The sequence below is a fragment of the Gadus chalcogrammus genome, chromosome 1 (genome assembly GCF_026213295.1).
Source record: "Gadus chalcogrammus isolate NIFS_2021 chromosome 1, NIFS_Gcha_1.0, whole genome shotgun sequence".
NCBI classification, from domain to species: Eukaryota; Metazoa; Chordata; class Actinopteri; order Gadiformes; family Gadidae; genus Gadus; species Gadus chalcogrammus.
The window spans coordinates 5,798,058-5,813,804 of NC_079412.1; the positions used below are offsets into that span (position 1 = coordinate 5,798,058).

A 15,747-nucleotide genomic window follows, 5' to 3' on the forward strand; every position below is an offset into this window, starting at 1 on the left:
GGACCATGTCATAAACCATGGTCTGACTATGAGGGGAGCTGGGCAGAGAGTCCACCCTAATCTAAACCGTTTCGCAGTTTCATCCATAATAAGGACATTCCGACTGGAAAACAGGTATGTCTTCAACTCTCTACTTTCTACTCTACTCAGACTGTATCTAGAGTATTTGCAGTACTGTACCATATCAAATACTGTATTGCAGGGTGGCTAATGCTCCTTTTTGAACGAAAGTGGTCGTTTTGTGACATACTGTGATTACCTACATTGAGATGTTTCAGTACTTTTTATGGTATATACAGTAAAGTACAGTATATACAGTACTGTAAAAAATAAGCAAACCAATACAGTAACAATTTGTGGTTGCTTTTTTCTATAGAATGACTAGAAGACCTTCTGGGTACAGCAGGAACTTGCCATTGTGGACCTGGTCAGAGCAAACAATGCCATCAGTCTCAACCAGCTACAGCAACAAATACTTGCAGATAGAGGAGTATTCAATAACATAGAGCAAGTAAGCAGTTCCACTATCAGACGCATCTTGGTAAAGCACCAAATTACCATGAAGCAATTGTGCAGGGTCCCATTTGAGAGGAACAGTGTCAGGGTCAAAATATTTCGAAGTGAATATGTACAGGTAAGTGTTACAGTCCTTTACATTTACAATACAGTATTGGTGTCATCCAGTTACAGCTGAATATGTGCCATTGTATCAGTACCAGATAGATACATTCAGAGAGGTACCAGATACCTATTTGATGGGGTGGGGGTATTGTATGTGTAGTACTGTAGTTGAGTGTTTTGAGTAATGCCATCCAAAATATGTATAACATGTACTTTGTTTTGTTACAGAGCATCTTGGAGATGGATGGAGCTGCACAGCCTCATGAATTTATTTACATTGATGAGGCTGGATTCAACCTCAGCAAAACAAGACGACGGGGTCGTAACATAATTGGCCAAAGGGCAATTGTGCAAGTCCCGGGGCAGCGCGGGGGAAATATCTCATTGTGTGCTGCCATAAGCCTTCAAGGGCTACTGCACCATCAAGCAAAACTAGGTCCCTTCAATACCGAACATATAATAACAATTCTGGATGCACTTCACGATGCAGCTGTACAGGACAGACCAGAGCAGCCCAGGTTTGTTGTTGTCTGGGATAATGTTAGTTTCCATCGGGCTGCTCTGGTCCGCAACTGGTTCACCAACCATCATCAATTTGAAGTCCTATACTTGCCCCCTTACACACCATTTCTAAACTTATTTATTTATTTATTTTTTCGGCTTGGAGATGGCGCGTATATGACCGCGAACCACATGCTCGCATGCCTCTTCTGCAGACAATGGAACAGGCCTGCGGAGACATCAACTTAGGTTCAATCCATGGATGGATTCGGCACACAAGGCAATATTTTCCCAGATGCTTAGCGGGAGAAAACATTGCTTGAGTTGTTGATGAGATCCTATGGCCAGACCCCAACTGTGTTTATTTTTGTTTTATTTTTGCTCAAACTATTTACTGCACTGTAATGTACAGTACTGCATTGTACAGTATTTAGTATTTGATCTTTTGGTTGTGGTGAAAACGTGCCCTCTGTGGAACTGAGGGCACTTTATCTTGTCTCTTTATTGCACACGAGGCTTGTTGAAGTACCACATAGTCCAATCAAAGGTTGGTCCGGAAACAGGGCCACATGTATGTAGGACTATGTGGTAGGCCTACTTCAACAAGCCTTGTGTGCAATAAAGAGACAAGACTTACCATTGTAACCCTATTGTTTTTTAAATCTTCATACCGTTATCATACTGGACTAGATTGGATTGGACTGAACTAGACAAAAGTTGACTGTACTGAAGTTGACCAAAGTATCCTCAACATCGTACTGGATTAGACTGGATTGGACTCAACTGGATTCAGCTGGAGTTGACTGAACTCGAGTAAACTAGTCTAAAAACTGGACTGGACTGAACTACACTAAGTAGGTACATTGCCAGTTAGTTTGTCAGGTTGTGCACAACAAGCAAAGAGTTGGACTCCCCTGCCAGCAGACGGGTAGCAAGGCGCAGGGCGGCACGTATTCCATACTGTAGCGCAGGCGGCTAATAGGTTAGCTCCTGCGCTGGGAGCACCGTTGCAGCACTAAAGTGTCTCAACAATCCCCTCCATTTATCCAAGGCAGGAGAGGCTAGAAGGGAGAGCACATTCACCCCCTAAATTATCACGCTTGGATAATACAACACAGATCACAATACAATGGAGCCCAAAGGATTGGCAAGCAGACGTGTAAATGAGAGTGGGGTTGGGGGGGGGGGGGGACAGCATTGCACAGCCAGTGCAGAGAATACCATCTTTGCGACAGAATTAAACAAGCTGGATGGGATATTTTCTCTTAAAGAAGATCAAACAACCCTTTTTTTTTGTTTGCTTTCCTTGGAAAGTCTCAGGAACAGGGCGTATCCCTATTTGCATACTCAGCCAAAGGTACCGTCCAAATGGAGTGAATAGCGTGGCCAGGTTGCAGGATTTCCATCACACACCGTCAAGACATTGGCTTTTGATATGTCAGGGAGTATATCTTTGATGGTCGGTAATGTCAGGTGTGTGTGAAATCCGAACCCAAAAGCAGAATAAAGTGACAACGATTTATTTGAAGCAGCAAGACTTCAGCTCAAACAATAACTAAATCAACTCCTTTCTCACAGGAGGAAATGCAAAAACACAAAAAGGTTACCAGTGCTTATTGTTACAACTGTAATGTAACTTGTATGTATCAACAGATCAAAGATAGAATAATTGCAGAGGAAGTGGGATAAACACACATTTCCCGTGCCCCGTGGGCACAGGGGATAAACACACATTCTGTGTATGTAAGCAATGCTTACTGTTAGTGTTTGTGACTGTGAGAGTTGGTCGTCCTACATAATTAATGCAATTTTTGTTTGATGGTTACCTTAATTTATTGTTTAAACAATGAACCAAACTAGAAATCGTAAAATTCCTGAAGAAATTGTACTATCACTGCCATTACATGTTTATCTGTGCGTATATTGGTATATTTGTTTGTGTGTGTATGTATTTTTACATTTATGTATAGATGGATTTATGTATAGATGGATATATATATATATATATATATATATATATATATATATATATATATATATATATATATATATATATATATGTATGATTATGTATGAGTATTTAAACGTATGTTTAGCTATGTGTAGGTATGTAGTGCATATGTATGTTTTTATGAGTATCTTTACATATGTTTACTATGAATACGTATGTATGCGTACTTATGTATATGTATGTTTGTTTATGTATGTCTGTACTCATGTATATGTATGTGTATTTTTGGTTGCTTATCTATCCATGTATTAGTATTTAAACATATGTGTACCATGTATGTGTACGTACACTGGAAAAAGGGTTTTAAGCCGTACTTCATCTGATTATTATTTTGTAATTCAATTCAAATAAACATTTTTTGTTTTATTTTTAAAATAACTTTTTTTTATTTCAAAATACTGTGAAATATAGATATTTTTAATTAGGAGCTCAATTAAGAAATATCCATTTTGACAAATGTAAAATTTTAAGGTTGTGTATTCAACTGATTAATACTTTTGTCATTCAATCCAAATATTTCTTTTTTGTTTTCTTCCTAAAACACTGTTATATTTGATTAGGAGCTCAATTTAGAAATATTTGTTCAGACAAATGTACAATTTCAAGGTTACGTACAAGCCTGCGCATGCGCATTAAATACAAAGACGCTTACGACTACTGGACCAAACCGCAGTGTTGCCAACTTAGCGATTTTGACGCTATATTTAGCTACTTTTCAGACCCCTTTGGCGACTTTTTTTCAAAACAGCGACAAGCGACAAATCTAGCTTCTTTTTCAGCTGCTATTGGTGACTTTTGGCGACTTTTTGAGGTGAAAGCACTAGCCTTGACCAGAGTGACGATGACTCACTGGTTCTGTGAGCTAGGACAGTCTGTCTGTGTCTGGAGGGAGGTCTGGAGTAGGTCTAACACTGCCATTTAGATTGTTAATATATATTGTATATTGTGTGGTGGCAGTAGCTCAGGTGGTAGAGGGGGTTGGCTGGTAACCTGACGGTTGTTGGTTCGATCCCCGGCTTCACCAAGCAGAGTATCGAGGTGTCTTTGACAAAGCACCTAACCCTGACTGTTGTCGCGTTGGGATGTCGAATCCAGACAGAAGCGCCCCAAGGCCATGAAGCGGCGAGAGCCGAGCGGGAAAAAAAGATGATGATGATGTATACAAAAATATGTTATGTTTAAAAATGTTCATGTTTAAATGAGAAACAATTGTTTGATTAAATTGTAATCTTTTTGATTGGATAAAACAAATTATTTCTGATAGATATTTCTTAAATGAGAAACAATTGTTGGAGTGAATCAATATTTTTTTGTTTAGGATTTAACATACGATTTAAATGTATTAACTTCATTCAAAGAATAGAATTATACTTGGTGCCAAGTTGTATTATTTTGTTTTTATGAACATAGGAAATATTGTTTGAGGCAAGCTATATATTTGTCATTGGCTCAAGTTATGTAATATAGATGTCAACCATTACCCTTGTTTTTTTTAATTGGTTCAACAGAAGGCTTTTTCCAGTGTATGCATACTTTGAATGGGTACTTATGTTTATTTATCTATTTATGTATTAGTATTTAAACATATGTATACTATGTATGTGTACTTATGTCTGAGTATGTATACGTATGTATTAGTGTGTGTACTATGTATGTGTAAACATACATATACTTTGTATGTGTACGTATGTGTACGCATGCCTGAGTATGTAATATGTATGTTTAGCTATGTGTACGTATGTATATGTTAGTATGTGTACTTATGTATAAGTATCTATCAGTTTGTGTATGTTTGCATACTTTGTTTGTGTACCTATATATGTCTACGTATGTATGAGTACATTTTCATGTATAGTGTATTTATTCGTGTGTATATTTTGTATGCATATTTATGTATGTGTAGGTATGTACGTGTATGTAGTACATGTCTTTGTATAGTATGTATGAACCAGTTCTATGGTCCCACAGTTAATTTCCATCCTCAACTTGTTCAGTCTGTTCTTTACATGTGTGTCCCTTTGAAGGGTGAGCGTTTATTGGAAAATCTAAAATTTGAATATCTTGACATTTCTTTTTCGGGTTAGACGACTGTGGCTGAGGTGTCAAGTGGCCACTGGGCCCAGCTACCACTATTGACCCTCTTTTTTCTTGGCCCATGATAGGGCTCTGATCTTTGTAAGCCCCAAACAAAAAATCACATTGTCTTGGGGCTACGCCGATTGGGGGGCCTATCATGAGCCAGTACATTTACTGCAGCTCATGATTGGCCCCCTGATCGCCGTAGGCCCTGGGGTTTCAGCCCTGGTAAGCCCGTGCATTAAGGCGACCTTGACCCTGCTGATGGGTGTGGATAGAGCCTGATGCCATTCCAAGCACCCTGAAGACCTTCTTTCCTACCAATCTCTTCTCTCCTTTTTTTCTGCCTCCCAATCTGCAGCTAAACGTTCCTTCTTTAAATCTTTCTTCTCAAATCCCCAAAGGTCTCCATAATCCTCATCCCCCTACTCCTCCTACCGAGAGATTTTGTTCACTACTGTGTAACAAAGATTGGAAACCGATGCTCCTCATTCCCCTCCAATCTGCTGCCCCACCTGTCCTGTTACTTATCTCCTACTAACTTTCTTTTCACCACTTTCTCAACTTTCTCCCAATATCATCACAAAGTCATCTATACATGTGTGCTGAAATGTAACTGAAAGTCATCCCTAACAGTTACATTACTTGAGTTCAAGCTCAAACCTGTAAAATGTAAAAACAAACTTGCAATCAGAGTGTATAAAACAAAATGGAAAGATTTATTCGCCCGCCTGGCCCTGTCCCTCCAAAGACAGTTCCAAGAGGAACTGTGGAACAGACACCAAAGACACAGCAAACATACGATTCAGTATGGATTTACAAGTGTGATGGAATGCTACGAGGAGAAGCCGAAATGTCTGCTATGTAGTAAGGTCCTGTCTGCCGAGAGTATGAAGCCAAACAAACTCAAAAGACACTTTGAGACACCACCCAAAGAGCATGTCGGCAAACCAAGAGCTTTTTTCGAAAATAAATTTGCCGACCGAACAAACAGCAAGTGTAGTATTTCAAAAAGGCTGTGACTGCTAGTGAAAGGGCCCTGAAAGCTTCTCTTGAGGTGAGCTATCTCATTGCTAGGAATATGAAGCCACATAGCATTGCTGAGACTTTAATATTGCAAGCTGCCATCGATATGGTGAAAACGATGTGCGGGTAGGAAGAAGCTAAAAAAATAACTAAATTGCGCCCATTGCAGACATACTGCCCCAGGTCGTAACCATAGTGAATTACATCAAGCCACATCCTCTGCGCGCACGTCTGTTTGCAACACTGTGTGCCGACAAGGGCTCTGAATATGAAAACTTACTATTTCACACAGAGGCACGGTGGTTGTCGAGAGGTTACCAGCAGAAAATGTGCCTCTTTGCATATATACCGGACATCTTTGGAAAATTGTCAATTTGGGCACTTATCCTGGCTACTCTGTATTTGTTCACAGTATAACAAAACACGTTCCATTTTTTTTTCTAGATATAAAAATGTCTCTGGGGTCGCCAGAAATTTTTGATGTCAAAATGGGGTCACAGCCCAAAAAAGGTTGGGAACCACTGCGCTAATCACACTCACACCTGGTGGTATAATATGTCACCTTAAAGACAGGACTAACCTGGCCTACCTAAAATGGGCCAACCAAATTAGACAGTAAACTAAAATATAATGATAAGCTTTATCAAATTGACGTAAAGCTGTAGGCCTACCCCTGATATAAAAATAAAGAAAAAGAATAATAAACTTTTGGCACACATTTATAAGAATTCTTATTTCTTATCGCTCATAGTATAGCCTACACATATGTAAGTATTATACATTATGTTCTACTATTAGGATACCCATGTTTATTTTATTTTTTACAATTGTTCCCTCCCATCGATCTTCCACGCGTCCAAAAGGGGGAAAAAGTGAATGATAACGCTGTTCCTGGATGGTTCCAGACTAGACGATGAGCCCATGCCATTAAAATCACATTTTTCCTATTGTTTGTTAAATAACATAGGTCTGAATAAGTTTGTGAGCTGTGGTAAGTTTGAAATCTATGCAGTTTGTCTGCTGAATGCAAAAGGCAATGAAAGGAAAAAGGCAGAAGAAATGAGCCGATCTGGATAAGGTGACACTGTGACGTAGCGTTGTCAAACAATTATTCATGGCCCTGCCCACTTGGTTGGTTCGTAACCACCCACAAGAATTCTGAAAGAGTCGTGATTGAGCTAGTGCTAAATGCTAATACGTGTACGGTAGTTGCTTAAGTTCGTAGTAACAGGCTAGTTACAGAATTTTGAATGCAATGGCAGAACGACATCGAAGTACATGAACTGCGACATGCTGCCTGCCGCCGGTTGCCGCGAGGCACCACGCCGGCAGCAGGCAGCGCGCGGTTCTGTCCACTACAGATTGATGTGGAAGTGGAAGAACCAGAGACGTCGGAGAACCCGACGAAGTCCTTTGTGATTCATTATATCGTCTGGACGTGCACACAGCTTTTGGCCATGATAATATGTATTATTTGATATAGATATCTATGTATTCTATGATATTATTTAGATATAGAGCTCCAGGACTGTAACGCAATTGTTGCACACTTCCTTGTTATTTGGATAACCGTTCTCCTGTTGGTGTGATGGCGCATAACACGTCGGACTCTCGTCTCTGGTATTTCTACAACGAGACTCGTAGTGGGGGTTATCTCAGCCATGGCCAAGGGATTGTTGACCGCGGTCGTCTCCCGCCGGAGTCTCGCTGCCGATGGACCACCGCCTCGGCTTCAGGAGGCGGTGATTAGCGCTGACCGCTGCCGAGGCGGTGGGAAGCAGGGCTCAAGCGGGATACATTCGCGGCCAACAATCCCCTTCTCCTCCATGTCGTGGTTCATGTACTTCAGGGAGTCAAAGCCAAAGTTCCTTTCCCCCAATTCATTATCAACCATGGCTGCGATAACCCCCACTACGAGTCTCGTTGTAGAAATACCAGAGACGAGAGTCCGACGTGTTATGCGCCATCACACCAACAGCAGAACGGTTATCCAAATAACAAGGAAGTGTACAACACTTGCGTTAGAGTTCTGGGGCTCTACATCTAAATAATATCATATAATACATAGATATCTATATCAAATAATACATATTATCACGGCCAAAATCTGTGTGCACCTCCAGACGATATAATGAATCACAAAGGACTTCGTCGGGTTCTCCGACGTCTCTGGTTCTTCCACTTCCACATCAATCTGAAGTAGACGCGGTCGTTTGAGATTCATAATAGCCTATCGTCTGGAGGCTCACACAGCTTTTGGCCGTGATAATATATATTATATATTATATGATATAGATATCTATGTATAATATGGGTTTCTAAGAGCCATTGCGATACATCCACCGTAAACAGAGCGCATGGTACCGTGGCTACAAGCTGCTAAGGGCCAGGTGATAATATATATTATATTATATAGATATCTATGTATAATATGGGTTTCTAAGAGCCATTGCGATACATCCACCGTAAACTGAGCGCATGGTACCGTGGCTACAAGCTGCTCAGGGCCAAGTGATAATATATATTATATTATATTACATAGATATCTATGTATAATATGGGTTTCTACGAGCCATTGCGATACATCCACCGTAAACAGCGCATGGTACTGTGGCTACAAGCTGCTCAGGGCCACACCCCCACCCCCCTCCTTGACCTGCCTTGACACGCCCACCGAAACAGCGCGTTTGGGGGAAGCTCAATGTGCGACTAGTTCGGAGTGGCTGTAACTCTCCACCACGGCTGAATTTCGGGGACGTCTTTGAATACTGTGTTTGTGGCCCACTAATACCTATATTAAAGCATCCATAAAATAGCATGGCATGGGATCTTTAACAGCAGCGACCATCATATCGAGGGACAGGAGGTGGCGTTGATCTCAGAGCATCTACTTAGTAAAGTACCAAAGAATATGACGAAACATGGACTACATCAGTGGATCAGTGAATGACGGACAGTCAATGCTTTTCAGATCGGAAACGTGAAGCAGGACAGACACAGAGTTTCCATCATCCGTTCATCTGCTTTTGAACTCCGTTGGGACTTATTTACTTTGTATAAACTTCTACCACGGGGAACTTTTCTGTGTGCCAGGGGAATCCATCATGCCAATCACTTTCTCTGACATACTCGTGGGACTGAGTTGTGCGTCGATTGGACTTAGTTCCTATGTCCTTGAATAACATCAAAACATAACGCTCCTTCTAACCTTAAAGGAGACCTACTAGCCTGAAGAACATTAAACCCGCTTTATTTCCGTGAATATTCAGGGCATGATGGCTGAATAACATCTGAACATGTCTGTGGATTGGGATCCTTGGTTCGCCTCCTACATCGCCATGGAGGTGGTTATCGCGGTGTTGTCGGTACTCGGGAACGTCCTTGTGGTCTGGGCGGTGATCCTCAACCGCTCCCTCAGAGACACCACCTTCTGCTTCATCTTCTCGCTGGCCCTGGCCGACATCGCAGTGGGCTCTCTTGCCATCCCGCTCGCCATCACCATCAGCATCGGGTTGCAGACCACCTTCTACAGCTGCCTCGTGGGCACCTGCACCATGCTGGTGCTGACCCAGAGCTCCATCCTGGCGCTGCTGGCCATCGCCATCGACCGCTACCTGAGGGTCAAGATACCCATGAGGTAGGGGTTGATCAGGGATGTGCTCATGTTCTTCCTGTTAATATGCGCTTGGTTGTCTTGGGTTATATCCTAACCCCCCATTCACATGTCAACTGATAAGCTGGAGTGATATATATTTTGTATTATTTTTATTTATATTATGCAGTCAATGTTTTATTGAACTCACCCATGGTTAATAGAAAGAAAAGGCTTGTTATGCCACTTTTTTTTGCAGTCAGCACCAGCCATAGAGGATATGGGAAGAGAAAAGCACTTTCGAGGTTACCACATCTAGCAGTTACACATCTAATGTGTCGTGACTGAGTTGGGTTTCTCAAGAATTCATGACACACAAATAGATATGAGTCATCAGCCGAACAAGTTCAACCATGACAGGAAATAGTTTAGCAAATTTGTTTCCTTCAAACTATATATTTATCCAACACATTGCGATTAAAAACATAATTTGCAAGGGGGGGGGGGGGGGGGGGGGGGGGGCAGCATAGCTCGGAACAAACAGCAGAACAATATGTGGCCATCATGCAGAGATAATCCTATTCCTATAATTTGTTGGTAATCATTTGGCAGGAGGACATCTATGACAAGGATGAGTGTGATGAAATCCGTTGTACATTACCAAGGATTCTCGAGGTAAGGTCCTTGAATAAAAGTGTAATTTCAGGTATCACAATGCACCAGTGTAAGGAGACCTGACCCCCATCCAGTCAGATAGAAGAGTACACTGACAATGCAATGAAACACCCCTACATGCCTCTGAGATATCATCGCAGCTCATAAGAAATGCCTCAAGTGCAGATGAGATCCGGTGGACTGAAAGAAAGAATGAAAAGCCTTATCAAAATGATCATGAGAAAAGAGATCGTAGACTGCTCCAACAGGACACGGACACACGTTTATTCAGCGTCTTCATGCCGTTTTCCCTTTGTCTTGTCGTTCACGTTGCCATAGCTACAGGTGGGTGGTGACGCCCCGGCGAGCGAGCACGGCCGTGGGGCTGTGTTGGCTGGTGTCCTTTATGGTGGGCCTAACACCCTTGCTTGGCTGGAACAAGCTGCAGCACGCCAACGGCACCGTGGGCAGTGGGCCTGAGGCCCAGATGACCTGTACGTTTGAGAACATCATCAGCATGGACTACATGGTGTATTTCAACTTCCTCGGCTGGGTGCTGCCCCCCCTGCTGCTCATGCTTCTCATCTACATAGAGATATTCTACATAATCCACAAGCATCTCAACAAGAAGGTGAATGAATGCTGAGAGAGCATACAGTCTTTCACTGCTCCCGACCAACTTTGATACTTTGGAGTATAGAACGCTTTTCGATATCGCAGCAAACGTTGAGTGATTGAGTGAGTGATATTTGCGTATGTTTTGTTTATTTGTATCTTTCAGTTTATTGAAATCATTTTGACACATGTTAGAGCTAAAGCCAACACATGCACATGCTCACACACAATCCACACATAACCTACCGGACAGACGACATTCCACTTCAACAAACCAAGTACCGTAAGTGCAATAACAAAGAAAACTGGAAGCACGTAGAATAATTCTCGATGGCATAAAGGCTGTGTGAGAGGTCTATTGATATTGGCTACGATTTATTGTTTACATGGTCAAAATTGTGTTCATTTTGTTATTCAGGGCAATCTGTATGGTAAATTTAGAGCCCCCCCCCCAATTTATTTTATTTTACAATTTATTTTCTATAAATGCATTTGTATGTTTCAGTGTTTTATACACTAACTTACTGTTTTGAACCTGTTAAAAGTTTGTAATTCCGAAGTTCCGCCACCTGGTGAGGCTATTGAGTTACTAGGTTTTAGTAGAAGAGGGTTGTGTTATTACTACGGGAGAAGAAGACGTTTTGGGATGGGAATCTTGGCACATCACGATCAGAGTGATAGATTGACTGACCTTGAAAGTATTAGCATACAAAACTAAAATAACTTCACAGTGGTACATAGAGAGACCCGCGCAGTGCGGCTGTCAGGCTGCAAGAGGAGGCAGGGGGAGCCGAACACTGCGTTAGCTTCTTTACAACCTACTAGACAGCTTCTTGAAAATCCTCGGTATACGACACCCCCCCCCCCCCCCCCCATTGTAGAAGCCTGTTTAATTATTCAATTTGGTTGATTTAATGCCAATTTGGCTGAATTTGATCGCCGATTAAAGGGAACTTCTTTCAAAGACACAAAAAGTAGACACACACTGTAGAGTCGCGATCTGGAAACTAGTTCGTGACTTGATCCAAGTTGCCCTCTCTTTGCTCAGTTACGTATGATGCATGAGCGTTGGGGCAAGTGTCACGTTAAAATTGTACCGGGGGCGAAAATTGTACCGGCCTACGTCATCGTTTGTTTACATCCTGACAACCTGCCCGGCAACAGACGACGCGATGCAGAAAACATGTTTCCAAACGACGAAATAACATAATACAGATAGCGGATCGCTATCTGTATTATGATAGATAGCGATAACACTTGTTTTTACTTTATATTTGTATTGTATTTAATTGTTTAATCGAAACAATAAAGAAAATTGCCCGCGAAACGGGCGATCGCGTCAAATGACGCGTCAAATCACGTAGGAAGGTTCTTGAACATTCTAGACTATGAAACCTGCTTAAAACACTCAGTTCACTAGCTAAATTCGATTAAACAATTCAATACAATACAAATATAAAGTAAAAACAAGTGTTTTCTAGCGATCCGTTATCTGTATTATGTTTCAAGAACCCTCCTACGTCATTTGACGCGATCGCCCGTTTCGCGGGCAAAACATTGTCATTTGACGCGATCGCCCGTTTCGCGGGCATTTTTTTTTACTGTTTCGATTAAACAATTAAATACAATACAAATATAAAGTAAAAACAAGTGTTATCGCTATCTATCATAATACAGATAGCGATCCGCTATCTGTATTATGTTATTTCGTCGTTTGGAAACATGTTTTCTGCATCGCGTCGTCTGTTGCAGGGCAGGTTGTCAGGTTGTCAGGATGTAAACAAACGATGACGTAGGCCGGTACAATTTTCGCCCCCGGTACAATTTTAACGTGACACCGCCTGAGTTTGTTGTTGCTGGTGACGTTAAGAGGTCAGCCGGTGGCTCTACTACCACTAGTTGAAATGGGTACAGCGTTACCTATCCTACCGGGGCATGACATGCTTCGCCAATGGATCGATTTTTCTCTCCGCCATGTATACTCGGGACAGTTGCAGTTGTCCAATTGAAGAGCATAATCGAACTACGGCTGTATGGCAAACTATGGATGTGTAAACAAACACCCTTTTCCTTCTGTCCCCAGGTAACAGCCAGCCAAGCGGGCCCCAGGCGACGCCAAGACTACGGCAAGGAGCTGAAACTGGTCAAGTCCCTGGCACTGGTTCTGTTCCTCTTCACCGTCAGCTGGCTCCCAGTGCACATCCTCAACTGCATCACGTTGTTCTGCCCCAAGTGCGTTGAGCACAAGAAGGGCATTCGCATCGCCATCCTGCTGAGCCACGGCAACTCGGCGGTCAACCCCGTCGTCTACTCTTTCCACATCAATAAGTTCCATACGGCATTTCGGAAGATCTGGCAGCAGTACATCCTGTGCAGGGATCCGGTGGGCAAGCTGCCTCAGAAAAGTGGTCAGAGTGGCTGGAACCACGCGGTGAGGCGCAGGCACAACAGCAAGGATGCCCATGAGTTTTGATCCGGAGTTCATTGGTTTGAGTTGGGGCCTCAGGACACACATCGGCCAGGATTCATTACATAATCAATTCAGAATTGTATGAATTCTGGGGTTCAAACATTGCCTTGTTATGTGGCGATATCAGCAGAACAATCACTGGGTCCTTCATGGAGATAGACACAGACTCTAATAAAAGAGACTTCTGTTTTTCCGTCCATAGAATTAAGGACTACAAATATGGAGGCCAAATGGAGATCCGGAATTAGCCAACATAATCATCTTCATTCATCTGTCTTAAATGAGAAATTATGTCATATGGGGTAAGGGGCTTCACACAATCTCCAACAGGAATCTCTAACAATGTGCTTGCAGTATATCATAGTATTTACATGCCCTCAATATCTTTCTGCCTTTTCTGAATGACCTTGCTTGAATCTCATTAGGAGAGAAAAATTCAGTTTGCTGTGCTATAGTGCTTTAGTATACATTTTTTTATAGTCTTTAATACTAGCTCTGAGGCAAGTAAAATAAGTCATAGTTTAACAGGAGAGTAAACATATTGTGAAGATATTGTTTGCTACCTTTGAGTACTAATATAGATATAGGCCAGTAAGACTTTGGCCATAGCTGTGAGCTAATTAAGGCTATGACACGGGTAAGGCTGTGATAATCGGTACAACAGACAACTGTGATGTGAAGAAAAAAATAGAGGATAATATGACACTTAACATGCACTTTCTTTTTTAATAAAGGTGATCTCAAAATGAAACCTTGCAGACAAATAGAGAAATTACTACTGAAACTAGAGTATTATGGTGTGCGGTTTCAAAAGTTCCACTAACAAATGTTAATTTATTCATACAATAGAATATACCTAAAATAGTCATGATAAATCTGAAAACAATAAATTATTATATACCATCTATAAATGTTAATACTAGATATAAAATACTTTACAGTCACATGCTCAAATAAGCATTAGCTTATTGTGCTATAATAGTTATTTAGCTTTCTACCAACAGGTCCTTTGTCTATGTTTCTTCATAGAATAAATTATGTACCCATATGTAATTTACGTACCCATATGCACGCACACACATACAAACATTGGAGATGGGAACCATCTCCAACCTCAGTATCTTCTTGAGGTTTTAAGACATTATTGTTCTGTCTCAAGCTGTCCATCTATATAGCAGTGATGTGCAAAGTCAAAAATACTGTACAATTTATCTGTATTATCAACATGGACTACCTGGTGCTACAAGTAAAATAGCGTAACTTTACATTGGAGCATATCAGGCCTATTGACTATCTGCATATGTGTGTGCTTTCATATGTGTGTATGGTTTTGTGAGTTCATGTTTGGGTATGCACAAAGAGATGATTGCAAAACTAGGTGTAACCGAAATGTTATGTTAAGTCAGGATGAAACACATTTGTTGTGTAAAAATGACCACAATAAATGCTACTTTTCTATGTAGTATTGTTGCTCAAAAGCACATGTGTAATTGAGGTGACCTACACAGGGACTTTTTGTCTAGGGTTGAATGATCAAGGCTTTTTTGTAACTGCACAGAGTAACAACAGAACCTGAGTTGGAAAGAACACATAAACAGTCTTCAATCCCGAGTTATTGTGTGGCTCTCCCAACATGCCCTTCGGCCAATCAGAATGCTCTAAACTACGGGCCATTCCCGTTCTCCATTAACATTTATCTTCCCGCTCATGGTTTCCACAATACATTCTATACAGTATTTCTAGCATTACATACAAAGGGTTACATTATAAATTATAGTTACATGAATTTACATATTACCAATTACAGTTATATGAAGTGAGGTCTTTGATTAAAATCCATTAATCGCCTTGGTCATTGACTACAGAGGGATGTCTGTCTGAGTGTTCGCCAGTCAACCAAGGACCCTCTGAGGTGTTATGAATGACAAAGGGACAGGGCCCTTCTCTCTCTACCAATATTGCAACAATTTGGCTGAGAAGCATCCAATATTTTCTACCATAAGAGCTACACACACCATGCAGACAGCTTCCTGATGTACAGGTCAGTGAGGGTCTAACAAGTCCCATATTATTTGATGAACTTGGGGCAATCATAGAAAGACAATCCAACTTCAATCTTCAAATCAGACTTATTTTACCTTTATACTCTGATACCCTGATAGGCAAGACTGAATCTGAGTC

General features: G+C 41.4%; 1 protein-coding gene across 2 annotated transcripts; it reads left to right on the forward strand.

Moving 5' to 3' along the window:
* Nucleotides 1–8,645: 8,645 nt before the first annotated feature.
* On the forward strand, nucleotides 8,646–15,747 carry LOC130374742 (adenosine receptor A1-like). 2 transcript variants are annotated; one of them, XM_056581723.1, is made up of 4 exons: nucleotides 8,646–9,872; nucleotides 10,440–10,502; nucleotides 10,821–11,112; nucleotides 13,180–15,747. In XM_056581723.1, the coding sequence occupies exons 1-4, from the start codon at nucleotides 9,532–9,534 to the stop codon at nucleotides 13,567–13,569; spliced, it is 1,086 nt and encodes a 361-aa protein (XP_056437698.1). In that variant the 5' UTR covers nucleotides 8,646–9,531; the 3' UTR covers nucleotides 13,570–15,747. The 2 variants fall into 2 exon arrangements, with proteins under 2 accessions (XP_056437698.1, XP_056437774.1); XM_056581799.1 differs by lacking the exon at nucleotides 10,440–10,502 and having other exon boundaries at nucleotides 8,649–9,872; nucleotides 13,180–15,746.